This window comes from Mustela putorius, unplaced genomic scaffold, assembly GCF_011764305.1.
Source record: "Mustela putorius furo isolate JIRA1106 unplaced genomic scaffold, ASM1176430v1.1 tig00003909_pilon_pilon_pilon, whole genome shotgun sequence".
Classification (NCBI taxonomy): Eukaryota; Metazoa; Chordata; class Mammalia; order Carnivora; family Mustelidae; genus Mustela; species Mustela putorius.
In genome coordinates this window covers 1318797-1346660 of record NW_025422057.1, presented here as the reverse complement: position 1 = coordinate 1346660, position 27864 = coordinate 1318797, and the positions used below count along the sequence as shown (strand labels likewise).

The 27864-nt window shown below is 55.8% G+C and overlaps 1 protein-coding gene across 3 annotated transcripts in view; it reads left to right on the top strand.

Moving 5' to 3' along the window:
* The first annotated feature begins 9772 nt into the window (after nucleotides 1-9772).
* The window catches only part of PPP2R2D (protein phosphatase 2 regulatory subunit Bdelta), a 41609-nt gene continuing 23517 nt past the window's right edge, over nucleotides 9773-27864 (top strand). For all 3 annotated transcript variants that reach the window (XM_045068517.1, XM_045068516.1, XM_045068518.1), the window contains exons 1-2: nucleotides 9773-9885; nucleotides 9962-10054. In XM_045068517.1, the coding sequence (XP_044924452.1) occupies nucleotides 9879-9885; nucleotides 9962-10054 (100 nt within the window). In that variant the 5' untranslated portion in view covers nucleotides 9773-9878. The remainder of the gene's footprint in view (nucleotides 9886-9961; nucleotides 10055-27864) is intronic.

The window sequence follows — 27864 nt, the reverse complement described above, 5'->3', positions numbered from 1 at the left end:
TGTTTTCTCGGATGGATCCTGGCATATTTTGTTAGATTTCTACCTAAGTATTTCTCCTTTTTTCTTTCCTTTTTTGGCACTAATGTAAATAGTGTTTTATCTTGAATCTTGAATCCTGTTTGTTCCGGGATAGGACAGCAAGAATGACTCTTGCGCATTCCCCTTGTATCCTGAAATGTTGCCAACATTACGTATCAGCTCGGGAGTTTCTGTGTCAATTTTTTGGACAACCTTGCCATCTGTGACCAAAGACAATTTTGTTTCTTCCTTCCCAATCCGTATGCCTTCGTCTCCTTTTCCTGGCTTACGGCTTCCACCAGGACTCCCAGCGTGATGCTGAAGTGGTGGTCAGAGGGGACGTCCTTCTAGCTCCCAACGCTGGGAAAGCACCCAGGTTCGCACAGTGGAGCGTGATGTGGCTGTGTGGGCTGCGGGTGTCCTTTAACAAGAGGGGAAGTTCCACTTACTAAACATTCACTAATAGTTAATGTGAAAAGTTCCTGTCTTGTCAATCAATTTAGAAGTTATTTTCCAGAATTAGTGGTGGAGGCAATTTTCAGGAAGCATCTCTCCCCAGGTGCTGCCCTGAAGATGCCCCTGCTCTGACCTCTTGTCTCCCAACTCCTCATTCCAGGCAGATCCGCCAGCTCGGGCCCATAGGACCCTCCCCAGCCCTTCCATCAACACAGGCTCCGACCTGTTTCTTCCCAACACCCCTCACCCTCCCCGCTCCCCTCCCCCCGCCGCCCCCCTCGCCGCCCCCCCTCGCCGCCCCCTCCCCCACACCGCCCGCCCCCTCCTTCACCGCCCCCGCACTCCCCTCCCCTCTGCCTCACGAGCCTTTCCTTTAATCTGGAAAAGTCACCAGGCCACTGATGAAGCAAGTTGGATTTATTCAAACCATCTGTTTTTAAAGGGAAATCTGCCTTTCTAAGTTACTTTTTTTTTTTTTTTAATAAATTCTACATGGAAGGCAGAGCTATTTGTGGGGCTGCTTCGAGTGCTAAGGAGCTGTGTCTGGCCAGGACTCAGGGACACTGCTGCCCCAGGGGAGCCCCATGCCCACTGGGGTCTCAAGGCAATGGAAGGTGGGGCTCCCGACAGCCCCAGCAACAACTCTAAGGGGCCCTTAGGACACCCCTTCCCCAGACTCCCCCAACCCGCTTCCTTCCAGGGACCTGGGGAGGCCAGCAGGCACGGAGGTGGTGGGCTGGCGGCAGCCTCTGTCCCCGGCGGGATGTGGGTTCTCAGGACACCAACCTCCATCTTCACTGCTTTGTGGGTGCCCTCGTGCTTCTCTGCCTCAGATCTGGAAGACACCTGCTTCCTTTCAGGGGAGACTGTTTTTTTTTTTTTTTAAGATTTTATTTATTTATTTGACAGACAGAGATCACAAGTAGGCAGAGAGGCAGGCAGAGAGAGAGGAGGAAGCAGGCTCCCTGCTGAGCACAGAGGCTAAAGCAGGACTCGATCCCAGGATCCTGAGATCATGATCTGAGCCAAAGGCAGAGGCTTAACCCACTGAGCCACCCAGGCGCCCCAAGACTGCTATTTAGGAACCAAAATTCAGGCAGAGATGCCCATGCCATTCAAGCGTCACTGCTTCTGGGTCATGCTGAGGACAGAGCTGGGAAGCGTGTGTGAGCGAGTGTGTAAGGCCACGGCACACTGACGTAACTTGGCCAACAGGTCTCCATTCAACGTCCTTGGTCTGTATTTGTGTGTCTCGTGTCAAAAACCGTCGTTGCTATCAACATCCCCGAGTGGCTCATTCGCTTCGTCCCCCGAGAAGGCACCGGGTTCCGGCTGCCCTCCCTGCAGGGCTGACCAGCGACAGGGCTGGCGTCCCAGCCTTCCGGGCAAGGGAATGGCCGGCATTACAGGCTTCTGGGTAGTTGTGGGCAGAACCATCCCCCAGGGGCCAGCCAGGAAGACACACCCAGCCCGTAGTTTCGCCCTGGTGACCTGGGCCAGCGCAGGTCTCACGGCAGACAATGCTTCCTGCCTGGGAACTGGGCCTGATTATGTCCGACCTTCTCAGCCAAAGTCCCAAGCTTTAACCAGGACAGCACAGCTCATACCTCCTCCTTCTGGAGTCTGGGCTTGATTTTTAAAATTTAAATAAGAATAAATTAAAGACTACCTCTCCTCCCAGGATGTGTATCGCACTCATCAAACATCAAACTCACAGGGCACCCGGGGCTCAGTGGGCTAAGCGTCTGCTCCTGGCCCAAGTCAGGATCTCAGGGTCCTGGATCGAGCCCCACATCGGGCTCCCTGCTCAGCGGGGAGCCTGCTTCTCCCTCTGCCTCTGCGCCCTCTCCCTCACTGTCCCTCCAACAAGTAATCGTAACGAAACAACCTCACACTCACAAGCACTTTGCAAGACATTGCCCACGGGGCCTGTCGGCAGAGGTGGCGTTTCAAGAGCCACACTTCGAAACTGGGGACTGGAGGACATGCCACGCCTCCCGACAGGGCAGCCGCAAGCTCTGGCCACGGAGACCCATGATGAAGGGGGTCAATGGTTGGGCACAGGGCAGCTGTTAGAGACGGCAGATAACCCGCTCACCTCCACCGGGCCGGTCCCCGCAGCGCCCTCCTGCTTGCCCCAGCTTGGCCAGCAGAGGGCAGCAGCTGCCAGGGGACAGGGCCGGGCCCTGGGTCACCAGTGGCCTGGTGCCAGGACAGCATGGCCCATCTGCCTGCGTTTTCCCCTGACATCTGCAAGGCTGGGCGCAGAACAGAATTCCCCACCCGTCTAAACCTCAAGGACAAAGACAGGTCACATATATTTTGACGCACATGACAGTTTCCAGAGCTTTAAATCTCCAGGTGGCCCCTGGGGGCTGGCAAAGCGGCAACCTCGGGTCCTGTCGTTCTGGGAAGAAACAAACAGGCTGGGGACCGCGCGAGGTCCTTGGGCTGAGAGAGCAGAGGGGATCTGGAACTTCGTGGCGGAGCCCGAGTGCCCTCCCAGGCCCCCTGCCCAGCACCTGCTCAGGCTGAGCACGCCGGCGACCAGTCTCCCAAAACGGGGATCGCCTGGGGCACGCGCTCACCCCAGCTGTGGGATCCCCACGGTCACGACCACGGGGCTCAGACCCCGACACAGGCCCTCCCGCAGGCGAGCATCTGTCAGTCTGGGGGAGGGGGAGGGGCGCTTTCTTGCATTTTGTGCTTCCGTCGATTCTGGAGCTCCTCGTGTTCGAGTTTTTGGGTCGTGAGGTCCACAGCGTGCCCCGAAATGAACCAGTCTGGGTGACGGCGTGACCGCGGCAGGCTCACCACAGGCACAGAGCGCTCTGCAGAACAGACCTGACTGACCACCGGTGCTCGTGGGATCCATCAAGCCGACGCCTTCCCCCACAGGGAGAAGGGCCACGCCTACTGGCAAGGAGCCTTTGAAGCACAAAGGTCTTTTTTCAGTATTCAGAATCCGTATGTCGCGGAGATAAATGGGGTAAGATGTGACATTTTTTGTGCATAATTTAAACTGAAATCGCTCCCAGTAAGAATTACCAGCTATTCTGAACCGGGGGCCTCTGTCCTGATCTCGCCGACATGAGGGTACAACCTGCTTCAGAGCTGCCTTCGTTTTTATAATTTGGAGGAAAAAACCATACTGTGGAGTATCGTGAAGCTAACATTTTTATTTTTGAAACGAAGTCATGCCCATCTGTGAATTATTTCTTCAAAGAAAAAAACACTTAAATTGGGCAAGTGTTTTCCCACTTTTGAAACACCTGCTTTAAAGATAAGAAGCACCACCTGGTTGACAGTGACCCAAACCACAAGAGACACGCAGGTGCAGGGGATTGTCGGTTTGGGGAGGAAAGATTTTGTCCGAGGGCATGTGCAGATTTCCTGGAGGCCCAGCGGCTCCTGGGCGCACGGGGTCACGGGAGCTGTCACCTGCCCGCCCATGGCCTCACTCTACTACCGCAAGGACACACAGCGTACAGAAGCCCGCGGGTTCTGCGCAGGGCCGCGGTGGAAAGATCCTCTGCCACCCCGGAGCCCGGATATAGACCCAGAGGGGACCATGTGGGGCCCCGTGGGCAGTGCCAGGCCCATCGCCCTGAGCCGCTCTGCCTCCGCCCCCTCCCGCATCGGAAACAAGGTGCTATTGCAGGAGCAGCGGCCAGCAGCGTGTGGTCACCCCGGCCCCGGGCTCCCTGGAGCTCAGGAGGACGTGGTGGGCAGCACAGGCTGGGCTGATCCTACCCAGCAGCTTTTCTGACCCAGTTCCCAGACTCTGCTCGTGGAATGTGTCCCAAAACCACCTGACGCCAGGGGCACCGAGGCCGTGGGAGATAGTGACCCATCCCACGGGCACACAGGGGGCGGGAAGGTGGGGCCGGGTGGCCTAGGATTCCCACGGAGCTGCTCAGATGTCCCTGGGAAAGGCCCATGGCTGGGCTCCCTCGGGCCAGCCAGCTCCCCAGCAGAGGCACAGGGATGGAGGTGGGCAGGCAGGGCACAGCCCGTCGCTCCCACAAGGGCTCCTGAGAGCCGTGTCTGCCCTGCAGCTCCAGGAGGGCAGCCGCTGGGTCCCACGGCCACGGCCAGCCTGATTTTCACCGTCTTCTCCCGAGGGCCACCACTCAAGAAACCCCACACTTTCACCCGGACTCAGCGCCTCGGCTTTGGCTTTGCAGGGACCGGGCCAGCCTGTGCGCTGCCCATGTCCACAGCTCCATAGCTCATCAAATTCGGGTCGGGGGCACCTGGGTGGCTCAGTGGGTTAAGCCTCTGCCTTCGGCTCAGGTCATGATCTCAGGGTCCTGGGATCGAGCCCTGCATTGGGTTCTCTGCTCAGCGGGGAGCCTGCTTCCTCCTCTCTCTCTCTCTCTGCCTCTCTGCCTACTGTGATCTCTGTCAAATAAATGAATAAAATCTTTAAAAAAATAAAATTCAGGTCCAAACGTCTCAGCCTCACAAAAAAGGAAGTGGGGGTGAGGAGGCAATTTTCTTTTGCTGCCAGAATGAATGGCCACCGATGTAATGGCTGAAAACCACACCTGTGTAGTACCTCCTGCCTCTGGAGGCCGAATGCCACCCTGGGGGCGGGTCAGTGGTTCCTCTGCCTGGGCTGGGCTCTGGCTAGGGTCCTGGGAATGCAAGCACTTCCAAGCCCTTTCAAACAGTTGGCCAAATTTTGGTTGTCGGGCTCAGGCCCCCTTTGCCTGCGGGCTCGCAGCCAATACTGATCTTTCCCCTACGGGCTGTTTGCATTCCTTCTAGCATTTTCCATGTGGTCACTGCCAGCAAGGGCCGGCCGAGTCCCTCACAGGCTCGCAAGCCCTCTGACTTGCCCTTCTCTGTCTCTCTGACTCCCGCTGGAGAAAGCTCTCTGCCTTTTTAAAGTACTCATGTGATTCAATGGGGCCCACACAGATAATCCCGGATAATCTTCCTATGGGCATCCGGTAACATTAATTCCTTCTGCAAAGTCCTTTTGCCCTGTCGCGTAACGCGGCCCTGATGTGGTCCTTTGTCTCTTCCTTCCTCCCCTTCCTCATGGGGAAAAGTTCAGGGGACAGTGAAGAAAAAAGGTGGAATGAAGTTTAGTTCCTCGCGGAGCTCCAGCAGGAAGGGCGCAGCAGGACGCCGAGTCGAGGGTGCTTATAGCAGCGTTAGTCGTGATTTCCAAAACTTGGAAATGACCAAGTTGTCTTTCGGTAGGTGAACGGTCAAATACACTGTGGTCTGTCTAGACTACGGAGTATTATTAATGATAAAAAGAAGTTATTTATCGAGCCATGAAAACACAGGGAGAACCTTAAATCCATGTTACGGAATGAAAAAAAAAATAGCCAATTATAAAACATTCTGCAAAAGGTAAAATCAGGTAGACGGTAAGAAGATGAGTGTCTGCGGGGTGAGTGGGAGAGAGGAACAGGGGATGGCCAGGGCAGAGAAACCACTCCGTATGACAGCATGGCGACGGGCACATGCACTCGACGTTTGTCCGGACCCGGCGCAGGTGCAGCGTGAACCTCAAGCATGAACGAAACCCCAGGGCAGGCTCGTCTCTGGTCACACACGTACCATTCTGACGAGTGTATTGACGGTGGGGGGTGCGGTGCATGTGCTGGGGCGGGGTGTGTGGAAAATCTCTGCACCTTCTGTCCCGTTTTCTTTGTAAACCTGAAAAACCTGCCCTAAAAAAATTAAGTCTTTCAAAACCAGAATCAGAGACACAATTCCAGGCACTGCATTCTGCCAGCCACACAGCTGTGCTCCGAGGGAAGCAGGTGAGGCACCCGTGGGACATACACACGGGGGCTTCCTCCAGCCACGCCCTCCAGCCCACGCGGCCCCCAAGCAGCCCACAGAGGGGACTGGGACTCCCCGCACTTGAACAAGTCTCTAAGCCCCACGCGTTTTAGGATGGAACACGGTGCTCCCTGCCAACAGGGCACGTCTGGGATGGCTCTGAGTAGCTGCTGCCTCTGAACTCGAAAGCAATCCACATGCAGTGTTCTAAGCGGTAGGTAGTTGCTGAAATCTAAGTAAATCAAAGAAATTTTTAAAAATAAAGGTGTTCATGGAAGAACAATGAACAGGGTAGCTTCCTCTGTGATTTCCTTCAAACTATTAAGATATATAGTCCGCACAAGGCTTGCGGGAAATTTAGATATATGTTAGACTTAAAAACCAGTGTATTGAGACATAACTCACGTTAAATAAGATGGACACACTTTCAGACTCGGGTTTGATGGGTGGTCCGACAGCTGCATACACCGCGTAACCATTTCTCCAACAAGATACCGAACATCTCCGTCACCCCAGAAAGCTCCCTGCTTTCTCCCAGTCAGTCCCCTCCCTGCCCCACAGCCACGCTCGCCCCTATCCCTGGGGACCACTTAGCCTCTTCCAGACTTCAGGGTTCTCCAGAAAAACAGAGCCGACCGCATCTCTGTGCCTGTATTAAGACTCATTTTGAGGGACTGGCTCCCAGGACTGCGGGGGTTGGTAAGTGTGATGTCTGCATGGCGGGCTGAGAACGCAGGCAGCGGTTGGCCATGCAGCCTTGAGACAGAATTGGATGAACCCCCCATCCCCGCCGCTCTCAAGGGTACTCTCCGGTCATCAGACCCAGCTGGCTGTAGGTGGTGATTGTATCGGCCAAGTACTTTTACGGCAACATCTCTATTTCCGTTCAATTAAGTAACTGGGTGCTACAGCCCCGTCGCGCAGACCCAAGACCATCACTCTGACAAGACAGGTGGAATCACGCATTGTGTGTGGTTTTGCGCCGGCTCCTCTCATTTGCATGATGTTTCTGAGTCGCAGACACAAACACAGTCACCCGTTTGCACCGGCACCCCGTTCCTTTTCATTACAGAATCGTATCTCTAGCACGAATACAGCAGGCTAGATCCTAATACACACCGGGCATTTCACAATTTGGCCGTGAGATCCAAAAACAATAAAATAAGAAAACTGCCCAACACCAATTAGAACCCGGAGTAACTCACAGAGATATTTAAACCCCTTGAGGTCATAAAACAGAACAGCCAGCTGACGCACAGGGCGGGCAAGGCAGGCAGCACGGTGCTCTCCCGGACGCGGCGCCTCTGTGTGCCTTCTGCTGCTTTTTAATTTTAACTTAATGAAAGCTAATTAATAAAGAATACAGTCTAAACTGAAGCCAAACATGGTGCTATTGCTTCAAAAGACATACCTGTAAGGCGCAGCAGAGCACCCGTTTGTGCGGGAGCCTGACCGCCTGACCGCTGGCAGCCGGGCTAACTACACGTGGGAAGGGCGATTGCAGCCCCGGGTCTCTGCTCGTCGTCACAGCGAGGCATGGTTACTGCTCCCCACCCCTTTCTCTGAAGCCCTCTCACAGCCGATTTGCACAGTGCACTGCACAGCCACCGCTCTTGTGAAGGTCAGCCATGGCATCCCAACTGCTGGACCACACAGGCCACCCTCCGCCTTCATCACGCCGCGCTGGGGAACCGGCCACTCCCGTCCCCGTCTTCACCCAGCTCGGGACTCCGTGGGCTTCTGGCTCCCCGGAAGCGCACCTCACGGTCCTTCCCCCTGGGCCTCCCCTGGAGGTCTGTAGTGGCCCCTTCCCCACCCACCTTCCCTTCTGGGGTGAGCTCGCCAGTCTCGCCTGGTTTGGGACCCCGTGATGCCCTCCTTCTCCGAGTGCAGGGCTCCAGGCGGCAACTCCCCGGTGAGCCCGACGTGTGCGCCTCTGCAGCAGCTCGCAGCCAGCCTGGGCTCCCGCTCAGCCGCCCCCTCTGCAGCCCCCCATGTCCGAGCCAAGAAAGTCCTTTCCACCAGGTGCACAGCCGCCCGGGGGCCATTCCTGAGCGCCGTCCTGCTGTCGCTCCGCGTCCACCGCACCGGTAAATCCCAGGGGCTGTGCTTTCCGGGGGCTCATGTCTGAAATGGGACCGGTCTCCCCCGCACCGGCACACCCAGGACCACCAGCCCCTGCTCTTGCCCGGGTGGCCCAACGACCCGGCCAGGAGGCTCCCCGATCGGACTCTGGGCGCGCCACCCCCGTGTCTCCCGGGCAGAGCAGCCGCACTGGCCCGTCCGAGCCCCGTCACCGCCGCCGCCCTCGGCTCGCGGCCCCGAGGCCTCCCGTCTCGTGTGGGGCCCATGCCCCTCCCAGGCACAGCCTTCGGCTCGCGGCCCCCCGGTCGCTCGCGCCTCCCCCCGCGGTCGTCCCGCGCCGCCTACTGCTACGCCCGCGCCCGCGCCCGCGCCGCTTTCCTCCCCGCCCACCCGGGTTCTTCCCAGCCGCCGTCGGTCCGCCGCAGACGCGGGAGCTCCGCGAGCGCAGGGCCGGCTGGCTCCGTGGACGTCCGCGTCCCGGACGCGGTGCGCAGCGCGGGGCCCGCGGCGGGAGCGGCCAGGGGGTGAGCGCGGGCGGGACACGCTCCCGCTGGGGAACGGTCGGCGACCCGAGGCGACGCGGTCACGGCCGCATTCACCGCGTGGCGGGGAGAAGGGGCGGGTGCGGAGAGCCCGTCCGCACGCCCGGAGCGAGGCGCCCAGAGAGAAGGAGCCCCGGGCCCCGTCGAGCCGAGACGCCACACGTGCCCTGGGGCGGCGTCCCGGGGCGCAGAGAACCGCGGCGGACGGCGCGGCCCGGCGCGGGCTGCGGCCCAACGGGGACTTGGAACCGCCGGGGCTCCGCGCGGCCCGGACGGGCCCCGTCCAGCCGGCGGCCGCTGCGAGCGCGCGCAGGGCGCAGGGCGCAGGCGCGCAGGTGCGGCCCGGGCCTGGGGCTCCGCCCGCCGCCCTCCGATCGCGCCCTCCGCCGGCTGCTGCGCCCACGGGCCGCGCTCCCATTGGCCGCGGCTCAGACTGGGGGCGGGCGCGGCTCGCGCTGGGGTGGGGGCTGCCGCCAGCCCTGCAGGACGCCGCGACCGAGGCGGGCGGAGAGCGGCAGCCGAGCGGCGGGCCTCCAAGATCGCGCCGCCCCGAGCCCCTAGAGCCCCGCCGCTCTGGACGCTCGGGTCCGGCTCGGGGGGGCGCCGGGCTCGGGCTGGGGGGTGGGGGGGTGGCGCAGCAGGGGCGGCTTGCGCAGGCGCGGTCGGCTCGTCCCGCAGCCCCCGGCAGCCCCCGCGGCCGCGCCGCGCCGCGCCCCGCCCCGCCCCGCCCACGCAGGGGAGCCTCCCGGCGGCCCCGCCCCCGCCCGGGCCCGCGGAGGAGGCGGAGGGGGATGACGTCATCGAGCGGGGCGACGGGCATTGGACGCCATTTTGAAAAGGGGGAAAAAATCCCTCCCGGCGGCCGCGGCGGCGGCGGGCTGAGGTGCTCGGGCGGCAGGAGCGCGGCGGCCGCCTCCCTCGTGCGCCGCCGCCTCGGCGCCCGCCCGCCCGCCCGCCCGCCGGCCGGCCATGGCAGGTGAGCGCCCGCGCGGGCCGAGGCGGGCGGGGGGCGCGGGGCGGGCGCGGGGCCTGACGCCGGTGTGTGTCCGCAGGGCCCGGAGGCGGCGGCTGCCCCGCGGGCGGCCACGACTTGCAGTGGTGCTTCTCGCAGGTCAAGGGGGCCGTGGACGAGGACGTGGCGGAAGGTAAGGCCGCGCACCCGGGCGGGGCGGCGCGCTCCCTCCTGCGGCCGCGGCCCCGGGAAGCGCGCACCCGGGCGGGGCGGCGTCGGCTCGCGGGGGACCCGAGGGGTGGCCCGAGGGTCGTGAAGGGGGCCAAGGTCAGCGGGCCTGCGGCGGACTCTGGCGGCGCGTCCCGGCTCCTCCCCGCGGCGGGGCCGGGGGCGGCGGAGCGGGGGCGGCGGGGTCTGGGGCGGGGGCGGCGCTCTCTGCGGCTCCGACGGCCGTCGCTCGGCTCGCGGGGCGGGCGCTGCCTTCCGAGCGCGGGGACCGCGCGTGCTGCCCCCCGGACCGCGGCCGTGCGGGACCCGGCGCCGGCGAGTGGACGGGAGCGGCCCGGGAGGCCCCGTCTGCCGCGCCCCCGCGGCCCCGGCCCCGCCGCCCCTGGCAGGCGACCCCGCAGATGCGCGAGCCGCCGAGACGGAGCGCGCGCGGGTCGGCAAACACGCAGGGGCTCCGGAGGGGCCGGTGCGGGCGGGGGTTTGGGCGCCAACACGCGTTTCCCCGCGCTCGTGCGAGCTGCGCGTCCGTGCTGCGTCCGCGGGCCCCGTGCGAGCCCGTCCCGCCGGCCGTGCCCCTCTCCGCGCTCGCCTGGGCGCACGGACGCACGGACGGACCGACGGCAGGGCCGGCGCGGGCGAGGCGCCCCAGCGCGGTGTCCGTCCGGAGGGCTCCGCGCCGACGTCCGTGTTGGCGGAGTCCAGCCGACGGGGACTTTGTGCGGGGCCCGCCCCGACCGCGCGGTTCGGCACGGACGTGCGAGTTCGCGGCTCCTGGGAGTTTCTTTGTGGTCGTTCCTCGGGCGTCTTCGGCGGCTGCGTGCGCCGCGCTTCGCTGTCACCCGCGTGGCTCCGGCCGCAGTGCTCAGTCGGGGCGCGCGCCCGGTCCCTCCGGGTCCGTCGCCGGGTTGCGGCCGCGCCCGCGCAGTTGTGCCGCTGCCGGACAAGAAGTGGACAGGGACCCGGAACGGCAGCAGCCGGGCGTGTGGGGCGGGGGGCGGAGGAGCCGCCCGAGCTCGGCCGTGGGGGGAACGTTGGCCGGAGGCAGGAGGTGCGGAGACCTGCAGGGGCTCCCCGTGCCCTGGCGTGCGCCTCCGTGTCTTTGTGCGGCTTGGCGGCCCGCGAGGTGTTCGCCGGGTCCGAGCCACGTGGAGAGCGTCCGCGGACCCGCGCACGGTGCGCGTCTCTCTGCCTCGGAGACCAGGGCTGGGGCGCAGCGGGGGCCCTGGCCGCACTTGCGAGGGCAGTGCGGGGCAGTTGGGACTCAGTGGACTGAGGCTGCTCGTTTCCTTATTTTTGAGACTGATAGTTTGGGGGGCTCGAATCATAACCGTGCGGAACCGTGGAAACTGTGACGGTTTTTTCTTTTCCAAGAGGGGGGTTCTGCTTAGGCGTGGGCCGGGTCGGCATCGCGCTGCCGGATTTCGCGTTTCTCGCAAGTAGCAGTAGAGCTGGGCTTGGAGGGAACCTGGTAGTTTTCCTGCTGGGGACGGGGCGCAGGAGACACGGTCACTGCTCCTCCCCTGCAGCTCGCTGCTGGTGGCCGTCGTCACCACCCTCTGCAGGCGCACAAGGTGCTCTTCTCTGCCCAGGACAGCAAGAATCAGGAGTAAAACCAGGGCGAGGCTTCCAAAAGGAAGTGAAACGGGAAGTAGTTGTTAGCTTGTTTCTTCAAATCGTTATGCTCCAGGCAGTGAGCGCTGTGCGGAAGCTGGTAGGTGTCCGTGCCGTCTCCGTGTGCGGTGCCCAGTCACCACTGCCCACCGTAAGCCCTACGCCCTTTCCTGGGGCGACTTGCACTGAACAGATGTTCACAGATGCCGTATGATGCTGAGTCCTTTGCTAGTGTGTCTCATCCAGCTGGAAGGCTGGGTGTCCCCCCACACACACCTTGTAGAGGACCCAGTCTGCAGTGCTGCTACCAACAGACGGAGTGCTCGCTGCTGCAGACCTGGCTCCTTTACCTGGCTCTGTTAGTTCCCGGTCACAGGGCCCTAGGAGGGAGGGACTGTTCCTCCCAGTTCTAGATGCAGAAGCCGAGGCACAGAGGGCCATTAACTTGGTCAGCAGCCACTGTGAGGTCAGAGCCAGGGTTTGAAGCCAGCCTGGCTGGCTCCAGAGGCAGTGCTGCTGCGGCCCTCGAGGTGGGATGTGGCTGCCAGCCTGGGGATGGCTCCTTCGAGAGCGCATGAAAGCGCTCCCTGGCCAGAGTTGTAGGAAAGCAAATGAAAATGAGATGCCTTGAGAGCAAGTGTCTATCCCAGGTTTGGAAGGTTGGGAACAAGGGTTAAAGCGTGGCCATCAAAGAGCAGATGTCACAAAGATGGTTTGGTGGGGAGAGCCTGGAACCCCTGCGCACCCAGCCGACGAGGCAGTAATTCTGTGAGTTACTTAAAGCACGAACGTACTCGCTTCTTGCAGGAAAGCTTTGGGTCCTGCTGCCTCTGCCCGTGGATTGTTTTTCCAGAGAAGCTGTGGGGAGGGCTGGAGGAGGGCGTCGTAACCAGCTGTGACCTGGTTTTATAGCTTTTGTGTAGCCTGATGACCGCTGGTTCATCAGTAATTTTACATGTCTTGACTTTTTACTTGATGGTTTTGTTTTAATCTGTTTCTTAATCCATGATCTGGCCTGTGGTCTTGAATTTGACATTAATCTTTTTCTAAAAAGATAATACTAAATGTTAATCTGTAACTCCAGCTTAAGTCTGGGGAGTTGTATAAATCCTATGGGTATCTCAGTGATGTGGTCCGGCCTTTCTAAAGCGGTTTATGTAGATATATTATTAAAGGAAAACCTTGAAGTTGGAGAAAGAAAAACTAAGGGCATTTGGGTATCAATATTAAGAAGATACTGTTTCATAAATTTGAGCTACATCTGATTTCAGAAATGTTAACATGTAGGAATCTGTGCTCCCTACAATCAGTGAAAAACAGTATTTGTGAATGCAAAACTTTTCGATCATATTATTTTTAGTGTTGTGGGTTTCTTTTCTTTTTTTTTTTTTTTTCTGTATATAGGAAGTGAACAGTCAGTATTTATCATTGATTTTTTTTTTAATTGTGATGGGACCTGGGTCTGGCTACTTGAAGTATTCCTAATCTGATACATTGTCTACATTCCGTTGTAGGGTTCTCATTTACTTAGTATTTGTGTTTATGCTATCCTGAAAGTTCTCCAGGAAAGCATCTTGTGGGGGAAGCCATCAGACAAGAAAACGATCTACTAACATTCTTGCTGTTTAATTTAGAAGAGAGTTTCATGGGGAGATTGTGCCATTAGGAAATCAGATACTTGTGGTTTTCTTAAAATTAAGGCATTTCACATACTTAGGAGCACAGTTACATTGTAATGCTTCTGAAATCAGGCTGTATGTTCAAGAACCTGGGCTAACTGTAGTTATATAATCAGATGTAAGCATGAGATTTATGGTAGTATTAAATCATACTCCTCAATTTTTTTTTATTCCTTGATTTTAAAAGTCTTGTTTTGGGATGCCTGGGTGGCTCAGCTGGTTAAGCGTCTGCCTTTGACTAAGGTCATGATCCCGGAGTCCTGGATTGAGCCCCACATAGGGCTCTCTGCTCGGTGGAGGCTACTTCTCCCTCCCTCTGTCTCTGCCTGCTGCTCTCCCTGCTTGTTCTCTCTCTCAAATAAATAAAATCTGGGGGGGGGGGAGTTTTGTTGGGAAATTCTGGGTTTAGTTCATGTCTGCCATTTATTGGGTGTGAAGGCCCGTTCTGAACCTCAACTCACTTATCTAGAATAGATATCAACAGATTTTTGTCAGGGAGCCCCTGGTGGCTCAGCTGGTTGGGCATCTGCCTTCAGCTCAGGTCATGGTCCCAGAGTATGGAGATGGAGCCCTGGTTGAGTCCAGCTTCCTGCTCAGCATGGAGTCTGCTTCTCCCTCTGCCTCCCATGCGAGTTCTCGCTCTCAAATAAAGACATAAAATCTTTAATTTAAAAAAAAATTATTTTTGTCAAGATTAAACAGTCTGCAGTGCTTTTGTTTCACTGTGATAAAATGTGGGCTTTTTCAAGGGTGAAGATACAAGTCTTAACCACAGTGTAACTTACAGTTTCCTGGAAAAGAAAAGAAACAGCAGCTGTTGCTGCTGTTGGAAATCAAGGGAAAAGTCAGATCCGTCTGTGGGTCCGTCGTGGCGTACACAGGGAACGGTGAGTGGGACAGGGCGGCTCATTCGCTGAACCGAAGTAGAAGCTGGAGTTGGGAGCTCGGAGGCAGGGACCAGCCCTGGAAACAGTAACCCTGGACAGGACTTCGGGCTCAGAGCATGGAACACACTGTGGCCTGTTCGATCTCCATCCATCCGAAAACCACAACTAAAATGGGGATGCATTTATCTTTTCCTGTGTTTTGTGCAGTGCTGAGCACAGTGTGGGCGTACGGGACACGTCTTAATGAATTGTGAGTTCTCAGTGAGTCCTTATTCTTGCCCCAAAGGTAGCAAGTTCCCGGATGATAATGGGAAATTTGGGGTGAAAAGAGCAGATGAGAGGTCTTCGCCTTTAGCCCTGGCTTAGCATGTTTCATGTTTTAAAAGGGGCAAGTGAAAGAGTTAATATAAATCATCCAAGAAAGGGTATTGAGCAAAAAAAAATTTAAAGGAGTGGTGAGACTTTGTTTGACATTTCTGGAGAATATCTCTGCACTCGTTTTCTGGAGGGCAGTTTGGCATTTGTGTCTGTTACGCTCAAAGCCAGGCTGCAGCCCGGTGATTCTACGTGCCGGAGCTCGCAGCTCTGCGGGACCGCGTGTTCACAGAGTCGCGCGCTGCGCAGCAAGCAGACATCCGGAAAGACTGGGATGCCCAAAAGTGGTGAAGTGATTAAAAGCATTCTGGTACGGCGTATTGTGCGTAACGGGGTCCGTGCCTGTTAGAGAGCGGTCTGGGACGTGAGGTTAAAAACAGGAGCTTGGGGTGCCGGGGGGGCTCAGTTGGTGAAGAGGCTTTCTTCAACTCAGGTCATGATCCTGGAGTCCCAGGATGGAGTCCTGCATCTGGCTCCCTGCTCAGCAGGCAGCCTGCTTCTCCCTCAGGTCCGCCCACCTCTCATGGGTGTGTGTGTGTGTGTGTGTGTCCGCGCACACATGCATGCTTTCTATCTCAAATAATAAATACAATATATGTGTGTGTGTGTATAATATTAAAAATTTAAAAAAAAAAGAAAGAAAGACTAGCAGCTCACAGAATAGCACTGGGCTGTAAAACGGAGTGTAGTTGTGAATACGTAGGCGTGGAGACGACCTGCCCAGCGGGTCACAGTGGGGCCTGTGGAGAGGGGGCTCACATTTACAAAGACATCGGCTTTTATGCTGGATGCGTCTGTATGGTTAGATGTTCTGCACCAAGGACGCATTGTGTTTTGTAATGATAAGGAGGAAAGGGCCATGAAGGAAAGCCTCGAAGAACTGAACCCGGAAGCGCGCCCCTTGCTGCTGCTTGTGACGGGCTGCCCTCACTGTGTGTGCGGACCCCAAGACCCTGCTGCTGACTCTTCACGGTTCTGCTTCGAGCATCTCGAATGGCAAAATAGATACTCATAAAAGCACACCCGTTAAAAAGCACTAGTATTGTTAATTCGCTATAAAACAAAGCCAGACAATAACCCAGCTAATAATTACTGAAGATTGGGGGGGCTTCCGTGCCTTTTCCGTATCAGTGCGTCGGTAAGCACACCGAACTTCGTAAAGCAGCGGGGTTACCTCCGGCTTTGTTTCGCCGCCTGCGTGCTCTGGAGAAACGCTATGACGTCATTGTTTCCAGGACACACCTTGCATGTAGGAGAATACCTCCCGTTTTGATAGACCCCGTAAGTCAGCTTTAAAGAAAATAACATACGTACGTGTCGTTAGCATGGTACAATAATAATACATAGTCATGCTTTCAATATCTGGTCTTAATTTGTTTCAGATTTTTTTAAGAAGTAAAAGTTACAGGGGCACCTGGGTGGCTCAGTTCAGCATCTGCCTTCAACTTGGGTTATGATTCCAGGGCCCCGTGTTGGGCTCTCCGCTGAGTGGGGTGTCAGCTGCTTCCCCTGCTTGTGCTCGCTCTCTGCCAAATAGAATCTTTTAAGAAAAGTCACAGTTCAAATTGAAGTCCTTTTCGTTAATCCCCAGTCATATCGCTAGCCCCTCTCTGTTGCCCAGTAAACTGGGGAGACCCTGGGCTGTGGTGCCTCATCCCAGCCTGTCCCAAAGGAGTTGCCAAAGGTTCTTGGTCTTGTCCTGAGAAGGAATTCAAAGGCAGATGCGGCGCAGCAGACGGGGAGGAGAGCCGCCCAAGCAGGGAAGCCTGTTAAAGGGAAGACCCACTCTGGAGATGGGAGAGCCAGGAGCTCTAGGGAGGGGGGCTCTGCGACCTGGGGGTCTCGGCTTTCTGTCTTTTAAGGACAGGTTAACTAGGGGGAGGAGTATCCATCACTTGGGGTAGGGATTTCTTGGAAGGAGGTTTGCACCTTTTCTTCCTTGTTTGGGCAGAGGTCCTGTGCTTGCACCCACCATCTTGGGCCTGTCTGATTTGATCTTCCAGGACAGGCCTCTGACCTTGCCCATTCCTGACCTCCAGATACCCCATTAGAACCTAACTAGCTGCCTCATTCCCTTCCCTCACCAGTGGCAGCTTTTGCCATGAAGTTGGCATCTAGGCTGTCCCCACTTATGAATTTGTGCCAAATCAGATGCACGGCTCACCTGCAGCTTCTCATCGAGCGAAGATTTCTGTGGCCGCCTCAGCCCTGCTCCTGCTGCTGGTTTCCCCAGCGCGCTCTCGCCAGACCTCAGTGATCGGATTGAGTGTTAGAGATCACGTTACTTAGGCTTCAACTCTGTGGTCTCAGAAAGGATGTGTCTGTCACTTGTTGAAGTCCTCGGAAATGTCAGACATAGTCTGGTCTGGGTAGGAGCAGCAGTTACCAAAAATCCTCCTGCGAGAGCGTGAGTACCACCGAGAGGGCAGAGGGAGGAGGAGAAGCAGGCTTCCTGCTGAGCAGAGCTGGATCGGGGGGCTCAGTCCCAGGACCTCAGGATCCTGACCTGAGCTGAAGGCAAATACTTAACCAACTGAGCCGCCCAGGCGCCCCTACCAAAAATACTCTTTTGCCACAGAGCCCAGTTAAGTTCAGGTAGGAATCCTGATTGCAACTGGAAATTTGAGAGAATGAGAAAGTTTAACCATTCTCAGCTTACTTACTGTTCACAGAGGAACAGTGGAATTCAGTAGTAAAAGGAAGAATTGACTTGAATTATGAAATTAACCACTTGGGACTTTCTGTGTTTTTTTGTTTTTTTTTCACTGCTTGGGGTGAAGTGTGTCAGTAGGTAAAGTCGTAATCACATAAATTGGTGATTTAGAAATCCATCCACTGTTCCCTTTGGGGTTGCTGGCCACGAGGGCCTGTGGGGTCCTGGTGGAGGGGCCGGCTGGCTTGCAGAGAGCCTATCTGTGTCTTGAGAACTGGCTCCTGGGGCTGCATCTTTTCATGTCATCTGATGCAAGGAGAAATACAGAACACTCCGGCTGTCATTGATTTGGACCTTGTTTTTTGAGGGCTGTGTTTTTTGTGTTTGGTTTTTTGTTTTTGGGGATTTTTTTTAGATTTGACTTATTTGAGAGAGAGCATGGAGGGGTGAGGAGTAGCAGAGGAAGAGGGAGAAGCAGACTCGCAGCCCAGCAGGGAGCCCTGATGCAGGACTCCGGGATCACGACCTGAGCAGAAGGCAGACACTTAACCGACTGAGCCACCCAGGCACCCGAGGTGGTGGTTTGTTTTTTTTTTTTTTTTAATTGACATCTGTATTAGATTCCTATGTTATATTCGAATTTCTTTTTATTTAATATTTCTGTAGAGAGAGGGAAAGGGAATCTTAAAGAGGCTCCATGTCCAGTGCCGAGCCTGGCACGGGCCTTGGTCTCACCCACCCTGAGATCTTGACCTGAGGCAGAATCAGGAGTCAGGTGCTTAACCAGCTGAGCCACCTAGGTGCTCCCAAGTCTATTTCTTTGAATCCCCATCACCTTTTTCACTTGTTCCCCGCAACACCTCCGGACAGTAGCCACCAGTTCTCTCAGAGTCTGTTTCTTCACTTTGCCTCTCCCTGCTTTTCCTCTGCTGGTTTGCTGTGTCTCTTACACCCCACGTACGAGTGAGATCACGTGCGTGCCTTTCTCTGACTTATTTTGCTCAGCATCATACTCTCTGGCTCCGTCCACGTCGTTGTAAGTAGCAAGATTTCCTTCTTTTTGGCGGCTGAGTAATCCCCCATTGCACATCGGTCACATCTCCTTTACCCATTCATCTGTGGATGGACGCTTTGGCCGTTGTAGGTAATGCTGTGTAAACACTGGGGTGCGTGCATACTCTTTAAACTCGTGTTTCTGCATTTGGGGGGTAAGTGCCCCGTAGTGCGATTCCTGGGTGGTAGGGTGGCTCTGTCGTTCACTGTTGGAGGAGCCTCCACACTGCTGTCCACAGCGACCGCCCGGGCCGGCTTTCCCACCTGCAGGGCACGACGTTCCCCTTTTCTCCCTGTCCTTCTTGTTGTTGTATCTTAAGAGTTGTTGATTTTAGCCATTGTGACAGGTGTGAGGTGACGTCTCATTGTGGTTTTGATGTGCATTGGCCTGATGGCAGTGATGTTGAGCATCTTTCCTGTGTCTGTTGGTCGTCTGGATGTCTTTGGAGAAATGTCTGCTCAAATCTTATGCCCATTTTTAAATTTGGATTGTTTGGTGTTTTAGGGTGTTGAGTCAGTTCTTTATGTATTTTGGATACTAGTCCTTCATCTGATAAGACACTTGCAGATACTTCTTCCATTCCGCAGGCTGCCTTTTAGTTCTGTTGCTTGTTTCCTCTGCCGGGCAGAAGCTTTTTACTTTGATGTAATCTCAGTAGCTTATTTTTGCTTCTGTTTCCTGTGCCCCAGGAGACATAACTAGAAAGTTGCGGTAGCAGGTGTCAGAGAGATTACTGCCTGTGGTCTCTTCAGGATTTTTATGGTTTCAGGTCTCACATTTAGACCTGAATTCATCTATTAATCCATTTTGAATGAATTCTTGTCTGGTGTGAGAAAGTGGTCCGGTTTCATTCTTATGCATGTGACCCGTTTTCCCAACACCATTTGTTGAAGAGACTTTTTCCCATTGGATGTTCATTCCTCCTTTGTTGAAGATGAATTGACCGTGTAGTTGTAGGTTTAATTCTGGGGTTTCTTGCTGTTGCGCGGATCTCTGTGTCTGTTCTTACACCAGTACCGTTCTGTTTTGATGACTACCTCTTTGTGATTTACCTTGAAGTCTGGGATTGTGATACCTCCGGTTTTGCTTTTCAAGATTGCTCTGGCTCTTCAAGGTCGTTTGTAGTTCCAAATAAATTTTAGGACTATTTGTGCTAGCTCTGTGAAAAATGCCGGTGTTATTTTGATAGGGATTGCATTAAATGTGTACATTGCTTTGTGTAGTGTACACATTTTATCAGTAAGCTTCCAACCCATGAGCATGGAATGTCTTTCCATTTCTTTTCACCGTCTCGAAATTATTGGGTCAGTGTTTCAGTTTTCAGAGTACGGGTTATTCACCTCTTTGGATAAGTGTATTCCTGATACTTTATTGGTTTCGGTGCAGTTGTAAATGGGATTCTTTTCTTAATCTCCCGTTCTGCCACTTCATTATCAGTATTACGGGAATGCAACAGATTTCTGTACGTCGATTTTTGTATCCTGTGACTTCACTGAATTCATTTATCAGGTCTGGTCGTTTTTTGGTGGATTCTTTAGGATTTTCTGTATATAGTATCATGTCATCTGTAAATAGAGTTTTATTACTTAGCAATTTAGATGCTTTTTATTTCTTTATGTTGTCTGCCTAATTGCCATGGCTATGAGCTCCAGTGCTCTGCTAAATAGAAGTGGCGAGAGTGGATGTTCTTGTGAGGTCTGGGAATTTTCTTTTTTAATTATGGTAAACTATACAGAGTCTGATATTGATCATTTTAACCATTCATAAGCATAGAATTCACAATGTTGTGTGACCATCAGCACTATCTATACCTAAACCTGCCAAACAATGACTCTGTCCCCATTAAATAATAAAAAAGCAAAGAAAACCTTTTCCCCTTACCCCCAGCCCCCGGTAATCTTTATTCTGATTTCCGTTTTATGAAGATCACAGGCCTGCTGTAGGGACCGCACAGACATGCGATTACACGACGTTGTCCACCTGCATCTGGCTTCTCGCCGTGCATGATGTTTTTAAGGTCTCTCTGCATTGTAGCACGTATCAGAAATTTTGTTAAGACGTTATTTTTCTAGAGCAGTTTCAGGTCTGGTGTAAAATTAAAGGGAAGCTACAGAGATTTTCCGTGTGCTCCCTGCTGCCGTCCGTACCACACACCCCGCTTCCCCCGATCAACGACCTGCACCAGACCGTGGGTTTGTTACAGGAGGGAACCAGCGACGCCCTCGCTGGCCCGAGTCCCATCGGCAGCTGCGCGCAAGAGAGTTCCCTCCGGGCGCTGCACACTCTGTGGGTGGGCACACGTGTTCTCGCTCGCGGCTGTCCCGGCGGTATCACGCAGGGCTGTTTCTGGGCCCCGAACACCCTCTGCCTGCCTGTTCCTCTCCATTCACCCCTGCGACCTCTGATCTCTTCACTGTCTCCGAAGTCTGACCTTTTCCCAAGTGCCTTGTCTTTGGGGCCACGCAGTACGCAGCCTTTTCATTCTGGCTTTTCTCACTTCATTGTAGGCGTTATTTTCAGGACTCGATGGCTCATTTCTTTTTAGTTCTGAGTAATAACACCCCGCGTCTGGTTGGACCACAGTTCACCTACGGAAGAACAAAGAACATCTTGGTTGCTTCCATGTTTTAAAATATTGAATAAAGTTGCTGTGAACATCTGTGTGCAGGTTTTGGTGTAGATGTAAATCTCCAGCTCCTTTGGGTGAATGCCAAGGAGCACAGCTGCTGAATCCTGTGGGAAGAGAATGTTTGATTTTGTAAGAAACGACCAAACTTCGTCGCAAAGCACCTGCAGGGTTTGTGTTCCCGTCCGCGGTGAGAGTGAGTTCCTGCTGCTCCGCATCTTTGCCGGCATTCGGTGGTGTCCGGTGGTGTCCGGGGCTCGGGGTGTCGGCGTGCTCATAGGTGTGTGGTGGTACCTTGTTGAATTTGTATTTGCCTGAGGTGATGTGCGCTTCTTCCCACACACTTATCTGCCTGCCTTAGCGCTTTTCTGCTGAAATGTCTGTTAAGGTTTTTGCCCATTTTGTAATTGGGCTGTTTTCTTATTGTTGATTTTAAGACTTCTTCATCTGTTTTGGATTACAGTACTTTAGCAGCTGTATCTCTTGCACATACTTTCTCCTGGTATGTGGCTTATCTTCTCATTCTCTTGAACGGACCAGAATTTCATTCCATTTTATGGCAGAGTTAAATGTGGATTTTTTGAACATCTCTAATTGTTTTTTAGTTTTATTTTTAGTCCTTGAAAATCTTAAAAATTTTATTCTTAAACAATATATTCCTCAAAAGCTGTTTGGAAATTGAATTATTTATATGCAAACTTACTGGTCAAAAATAACTTGCTACAATTTTTCTAGAATCACAAACTGGGGGGAACGCCTGGGTGGCTCAGTCCGTTAAGTGTCTTTCTTCGGCTCAGGTCATAATCTCAGGTCCTGGGGTCAAGCCCCACGTTGGGCTCCCTGCTCAGCGGGGAGTCTGTTCCCCCGTCTGCCCGCTGCTCCCCCTGCGTGTGGTCCCTCGTGCACACATATTCTCTCTCTCTCTCACTCACAAATAAATAAAATATTTTTAAAAATAAAATCACAAACTGGGTTTAGTAATCATTGTTTGCTTAAAATCTGATAAAACTTGGACTTCTTTTACCATTTAGCTGGTGAATATGTCACTTACTTGATTATTTTTTATTTCAGGATTTATTTAACTTGGAAGTGTGTGTAAGTTCTTCCACATGTGTTTAAATATACTGAATTGGGTTTATTTAGCATAAGGCAGACTCTGAGGGCTGTGCCTGTGCCTACCACACTAATAAAAGATGGCACTCGAGTGGGCATCTGGTGGCTGCGGGTGGAGCGTGTGACTCCATCTCAGAATTGCGAGTCCAAGCGCCATGTGGGGCACAGAGCTCACTTTAAAAGAAAAAGGTAGCATATAAGGAGAGAAATGACAGCGGCCTTGTTCTGCTGATGACAGACGGCTTAAAGGTCATTTCCCAGATTTAAAGAGGGATTCTTCCCCTTTTGGTACCAATTTCTCAAATTAGTGGCCTTTTTTACATTTCTGACGAATGTGCCAGTGCTGTCTTCTTGCTGGTTTGAGTCTGAAGTACCAGGGAGTAGTGGGGTCGTTCCCGGTCCAGGTGTGCAGCAGGCGGGGAGTCGGCTGGCTCACGGTGAGTGACCGGGGCCCACAGATGGGCTCACAAATGAACTCTCTGAGCTCCTCATTCTTTTGCCTCTTGGTGCATCTTTCTGCCGGCGCGTCCCTGCTGCTCCTGCCCCGTGCACGAGCACCGCTGCGGCACACGCGGTCCCGAGACGCAGGACCGCCGAGGTGACAGCTGCGAGGACGGCTCCAGAGGGTGCTTGGGTGGCTCAGGGCTCTGCGATGGAGCCCACATCGGGCTCTGTGCGCAGTGGGGAGCCTGCCTCTCCCTTCCTCTGCACACCGTGTTCACTCCCGCTGTCTCGGTCTCCTCTCTGAAATAAATAAATAAAATCTTTAAAAAAAGAAAAAAGAGAGGCTACGGCCTGGATGACCAGACGTCAGAAAGCCAAGGGAAGAACAGGAGGAGGTTCTGATGTTTATCCTGAGGGCAGTTGCGACTTCACCTGGTGCGTGTGAAGTAGGAGGATCCCGTGACCACGTTTGTGTTTCAAAACTAGAAGTGAGGGCGCCTGCGGGGCTCAGTGGGCTAAGCCTCTGCCTTCGGCTCAGGTCATGGTCTCAGGGTCCTGGGATCGAGCCCCGCATCGGGCTCTCTGCTCACTGGGGAGCCTGCTTCCTCTCTCAGCCTGCCTCTCTGCTTCATTGTGATCTCTGTCTGTCAAATAAATAAAATCTTTAAAAAAAAAAAAAACAACAACTGGAAGTGCCTCTGGCTGCAGTGAGTGGGGCTGGGCTGGCATCGTGTTGGGGGCGAGAGGTTCCGTTGAAGAGTGTATTTTCAGTCTTCTAGTTAGTCCTTGGATGATTGTGTTACAAAGGTGCTGCCCTGCCTTTGTCCCTTCCAGAGCGCTCTGACTTGCCTCGGGTCAGACTCCGGCCGGCAGCCATTTCCCAGAGGCGTGGCTGTGAGAGTGAGCGAGGTCCCCTCGTGGTCGCGGTCCCCTCGTGGTCGCCCCGGTGCGGTGCCCGCGTGCTCCACCGGACGCCTCCGGGGGTGAGAACTCCTCCTTGCCGAGGCCGGGGCGGAGGAGAGGGCGCGAGCGCTGTGGCAGGTTTGCTGGGAGCGCGGCAAAGCCTGTGACGGGCCGGGAGGGCAGAGATGGGCTGTCCTGGGCTCCGACGCCCAGCGGCACCGCGCGGCAGGGGCTGGGGCGACGCACCCCTGCTCCGGGCCCCCCGGCGCCGGGCCGCAGCCCCGTCTCCTTTCAGGCCGCGGACGGGGACGGGGACGGACGGGGTGTGAGAGCCCTCCCGGGGCCCGGCCCGATCCTCTCTGTCGGGTGCGTGTAGACGCGACCGTGACCGCTCTGTTGAGATGCCGACGGCCTCAGCGTGCGACTCGCTCGTGCAGTTTGCAGTGGGGGTTCACCGCGCTCGCCGGCGTGAGCCGCTCACCCCGGTCTCGTTCTAGAACGTGTTCATGCCCGCAGAAGGCCCTCCTCGGCAGTCCGCGCCCATTCCCTCCTCCCCTCCGTCGCTGTGGATTTGCCTGTTGGGGGCGTTCCGTGGAAAGGAAGGAAACCGTGTGGTAGGCGACTTTATGTCGGGCTTTTTCCCCTCAGCAGTGTCTTCGAGGCTCACCCGTGGTCTCGCCCACGTCCGTGCCCGTGCCCCGTCCGGCGGGAAGGTGTCCCGTCGTGTGACGACGGACCCCGTTGCGTTTCTCAGGTCGTTGCGAGCACTTGGGGCTGGTCCCAGTGTGCGGCTGTTCGGGTGACGCTGCCGTGGCCGGGCTCGCTCAGCTCTTCGCCGTCGGCTCCAGGCGTGGGACGCAGAGCGGGGCTGCTGCCGCCGGCTCAGTCTCTGGGCCTTTTGGAGGACATCAAGCTGTTCCCCGGAGGGGCTGCCCCGTGGCGCAGGCTCCGCAGCAGTGTGGGCGGGTCCCCGTGTCTCTGCCTCCCGCTCGGCAGTTGTGGGGCGTTGGGGGGTGCGTTCAGCCGTGGTAGTGGAGCCGTGCAGTGCGCCGCTCTGTGCTTTCCGATTGGCCTTTTCCCGGAGACGAGCGACGCTGAGCGTCTCTTCCCGCGTGTCTTCGACATCGGTGTGTGCTCCTGGGGAGGAAACGTCCCCTCAAGTCCTTTCCCCTTGTTTTAGTTGGCTTTCTTTCTCAATTACTGAGTGCTGGGTGTATGCGGTGCCAGACTCTGGCCTGAGGCACGGTCTGCGAGGGTCCCCCTCACTCTGTGCACGCCCTCCTCGCTCTGCCCGGGTCCTCGAGCACAGGATGTAAGGCTTCTCTGTTCTGTTCTTTAGTCTGCGGTGCTCTTGGCGTCTTGTGTCAGACCCCAAAGATGTGCTCCTGCGTTCTTCTGAGACTTTTATGGAGTTAGCTCTTATATTTAGGTCTTTGTCTCATTTTGACTTAATTTGGTGTGTGGCATTAGGTAAGGATCCAACGTCTCTCTTTTGCACGTGGATGCTTCGTTGTCCCAGACGCCAGCTGCTGAACGTACTGGTCGCTCCCCCTGGAGCTGTCTGGACAGCTCTGTTACAAAGGAGTTGGCCCTAGATGTGAGGGTGCGCGCGTGGACTCTGGATTCTCTCCCCTTGGTCTGTATGTCAGTCTTTATGCCGGTTCCGCTCGGTCTTAATCATGGTAGCTTTGCCGTGAAGTTTGAGATAAGAAGTGTGCGTCCTCCAACTTCGTAATTTTTAGAAATTGTTTTGACTGTTCTGGGTCCCTTGCAGTCCCACTCGCATTTTTAGATTTGGCTGGTCACTCTCTGCCAGGGGTGGGGGTGTGGGGGAGACTGCTGGGGCCTTCCTTAAAGGGGTGTGGCCTGTTCTCTCTGTACATCGATCTGGAGAATGCTTCTGTCTTCACATGAAATCTTAACGTTTCTTGAGGGCTTCTTTAGTTTCTTTCAACAATGTTTTATAATTTTTACTTCATAAATCTTGCAGTCTTTCGTTAAATTTATTCGTGAATACCTTACTCTGATGATACCGTGAGTGGACTTGTGCCTTAATTTCATTTTGGGCTGTTCGCTGCTGGTGTCGAGGAACAGTCGGTCTTTGCTCTTGTGTCCCGGGTTCTCTCTGCATGTGTTATCAGCAGCGGTGGGAGGGTCGTGGGAGGGTCGTGGGAGGGTCGTGGGTCGCTGAGGATCTTCTGCAGGCGAGGTCATGCCGTCTGCGCAGAGGTCTGCTTCGTCCTCTCCGTCCCGACGCCTTTCGCTTTCCTTGTCTGACGGCCCTGACTGGGCCCTTCAGAAGAACACGTCCCAGAACCGGCCGGGGGAGGGGGGGCGGCCGCATTCTCCCCGTGCAGTGACACTGGCGTGAGCTCTGGATTGTTGTGCGGGTCCTCGCTGTCCGGTTGAGGACGGCCGCTCTGTCCTTCGTGCGCTGGGTGCGCGCATCGTGGCCAGTGTTGCTCTTGTCGGTGCCGCGTCCGGACAGGAGGGCACCTGTGCTTTCTGTCTGCGTTCTGGTAACGGCGTATCAGTGCGTCGGTTCACTTTCACGCCTGGACACTGTCCTTGTGTTCCCAAAATACAGTTCACGCTTCCTTCTGTTAAACCCTGCTCGTTCTAGTCGCAGAGAAAGGGATTTTCATTTCTCCCTTCTGACTTTTCCAGTTTATTCGATTTGCCACAAACTGGGTTTTGGGGGGTTTGGGGGGCAGTTAGTGACCGACTAGAAAGCGATATTCCGATTTTTCTCCTTTGTCACACGTTACTCAGGCCTCATAATTTGGAGAAACTCAATTTTGAGTGCTTCTAAGATGATCGTGTCTCTAGTTTGGAACCTCACTGCCGCGCGTCCAGGTGGTTTTCCATTTTTTCGGTCTGGCGGAGGCTTCTGACTCGCCTACCCGTTCGTGGCTGGTTTCTGAAGGAGGACTTTGGCCGCCGTTGGTGATCTGCTTTACGGAGACAGTGGGGAATGCTACAGACACACGCATCGTACTTCCTGTGCCCGTTAGTAGAAAACTGTCCCCTTTTTAATGGAAACGTGTGCTGTTTCGGCGTGTTCTACGCTTGTATTCACCTCAGTGAGTAGAAGTGTTCTGACTTAGCGGACATCCTCTCTGGACATTTTGTCCTTGGAGAGTAGACAGTACTTCGAAGTCTGGATGTAAGTAAAGCATCTTCAGTATTTTTGAGTGTGATTTTTCCAAAGCCCCTTTTTTTAAAAAAAAAAAAAAAAAGATTTTATTGATTGATTGATTGATTGATTTGGCACGGGGTGGGGGCGCACAAGGGGCGCGGAGAGCAGCAGCAGAGGGAGACGCGGGCTGCCCGCTCAGCAGGGAGCCCCGTGCGTGGCTCCGTCCCAGGACCCCGGGATCATGACCTGACGGAAGGCGGACACTTAAGGACGGACGCCCCCCCTCCGGCCACCCCTTTCCCGAAGCGTCTTGTCACCGTGGGGGTGCCTGCAGTGTATGCCTGCCCTCTGACGGGTGCTGCGGAGCACGCGGCGAGGGACGTGGCCAGGGCGGTGTGTGTCCAGGCGGTCCGGGGATCCGGGGCCAGTGTGTCCCAGTTCGGGGAGGGGATGAGGAGCTGGCCGGGCGCAAGCAGGGCGCCTTGGCAGAGGTGGGGGCAGAGCGCCACCCGCTTTGCTGTGGGAGCCTGAGGGGCAGGTCCGCCAACTTTCGAGGGTGAGGGGGACAGTGTTTCTGCGTGAAGTCGGGCCCCTCTGTTGCAGGGAGGAGGTGGCTGGGCCGCAGAGGGCAGGAGCGCCGGCCTCGGGAGCGCCGGCGGCCGTGGGGCGGACTGGCCTGGGAGCTCGAGGCTCCGAGTGCACGGGTGAGGTGGGGCGGGCAGAGCGCGGGGTGCGCAGAGGAGCAGCATCCGCAGTGCCGGGGGGCCGGCGGGGGTGACCCACGGAGGACTCCCGGGTCTGGGGGCGTGCGCCTGCTCTGGGGCTCAGCATGGATGGGGTCCCTTGGCAGGTGCCTTCGGTGTCTTCTGGGGAGACCGCTCCATTGTTGGGCGGATGTGTGGCGGTCTCGGCTACCACCGCGGGGGACACAGCCTTCGCGGTGGGGCCGCTTCCTGCCCCGCTTTTCCTGCCCACTGGGGCGGGGCTGGGGCGTCCTGGTGAGACGGTGAGCGGAGGGGTCCGGAAGGGGACAGTGGGGTCAGGAGGCGGCGCACAAGCCTGGGTCTCCCCCACGTCCCACCAGTGCAGGCACGGGCAGCCGCCCCGGGAACAGCGGGCCCGGCGGGAAGGGGCGGTTCCAGCACCCCCAGCACCCGGGGACAGAGAGAGAGAGACTGCGTGGATGGAAACAGCGTCGTGGTCGTGGTCGTCGTGGCTTCATTCTGTGTTGACGTGACTCGGCAGTTTGGGTGCAAAGTTCCGACTCGTGGGTCCCTCCCGGCCCAGGGAG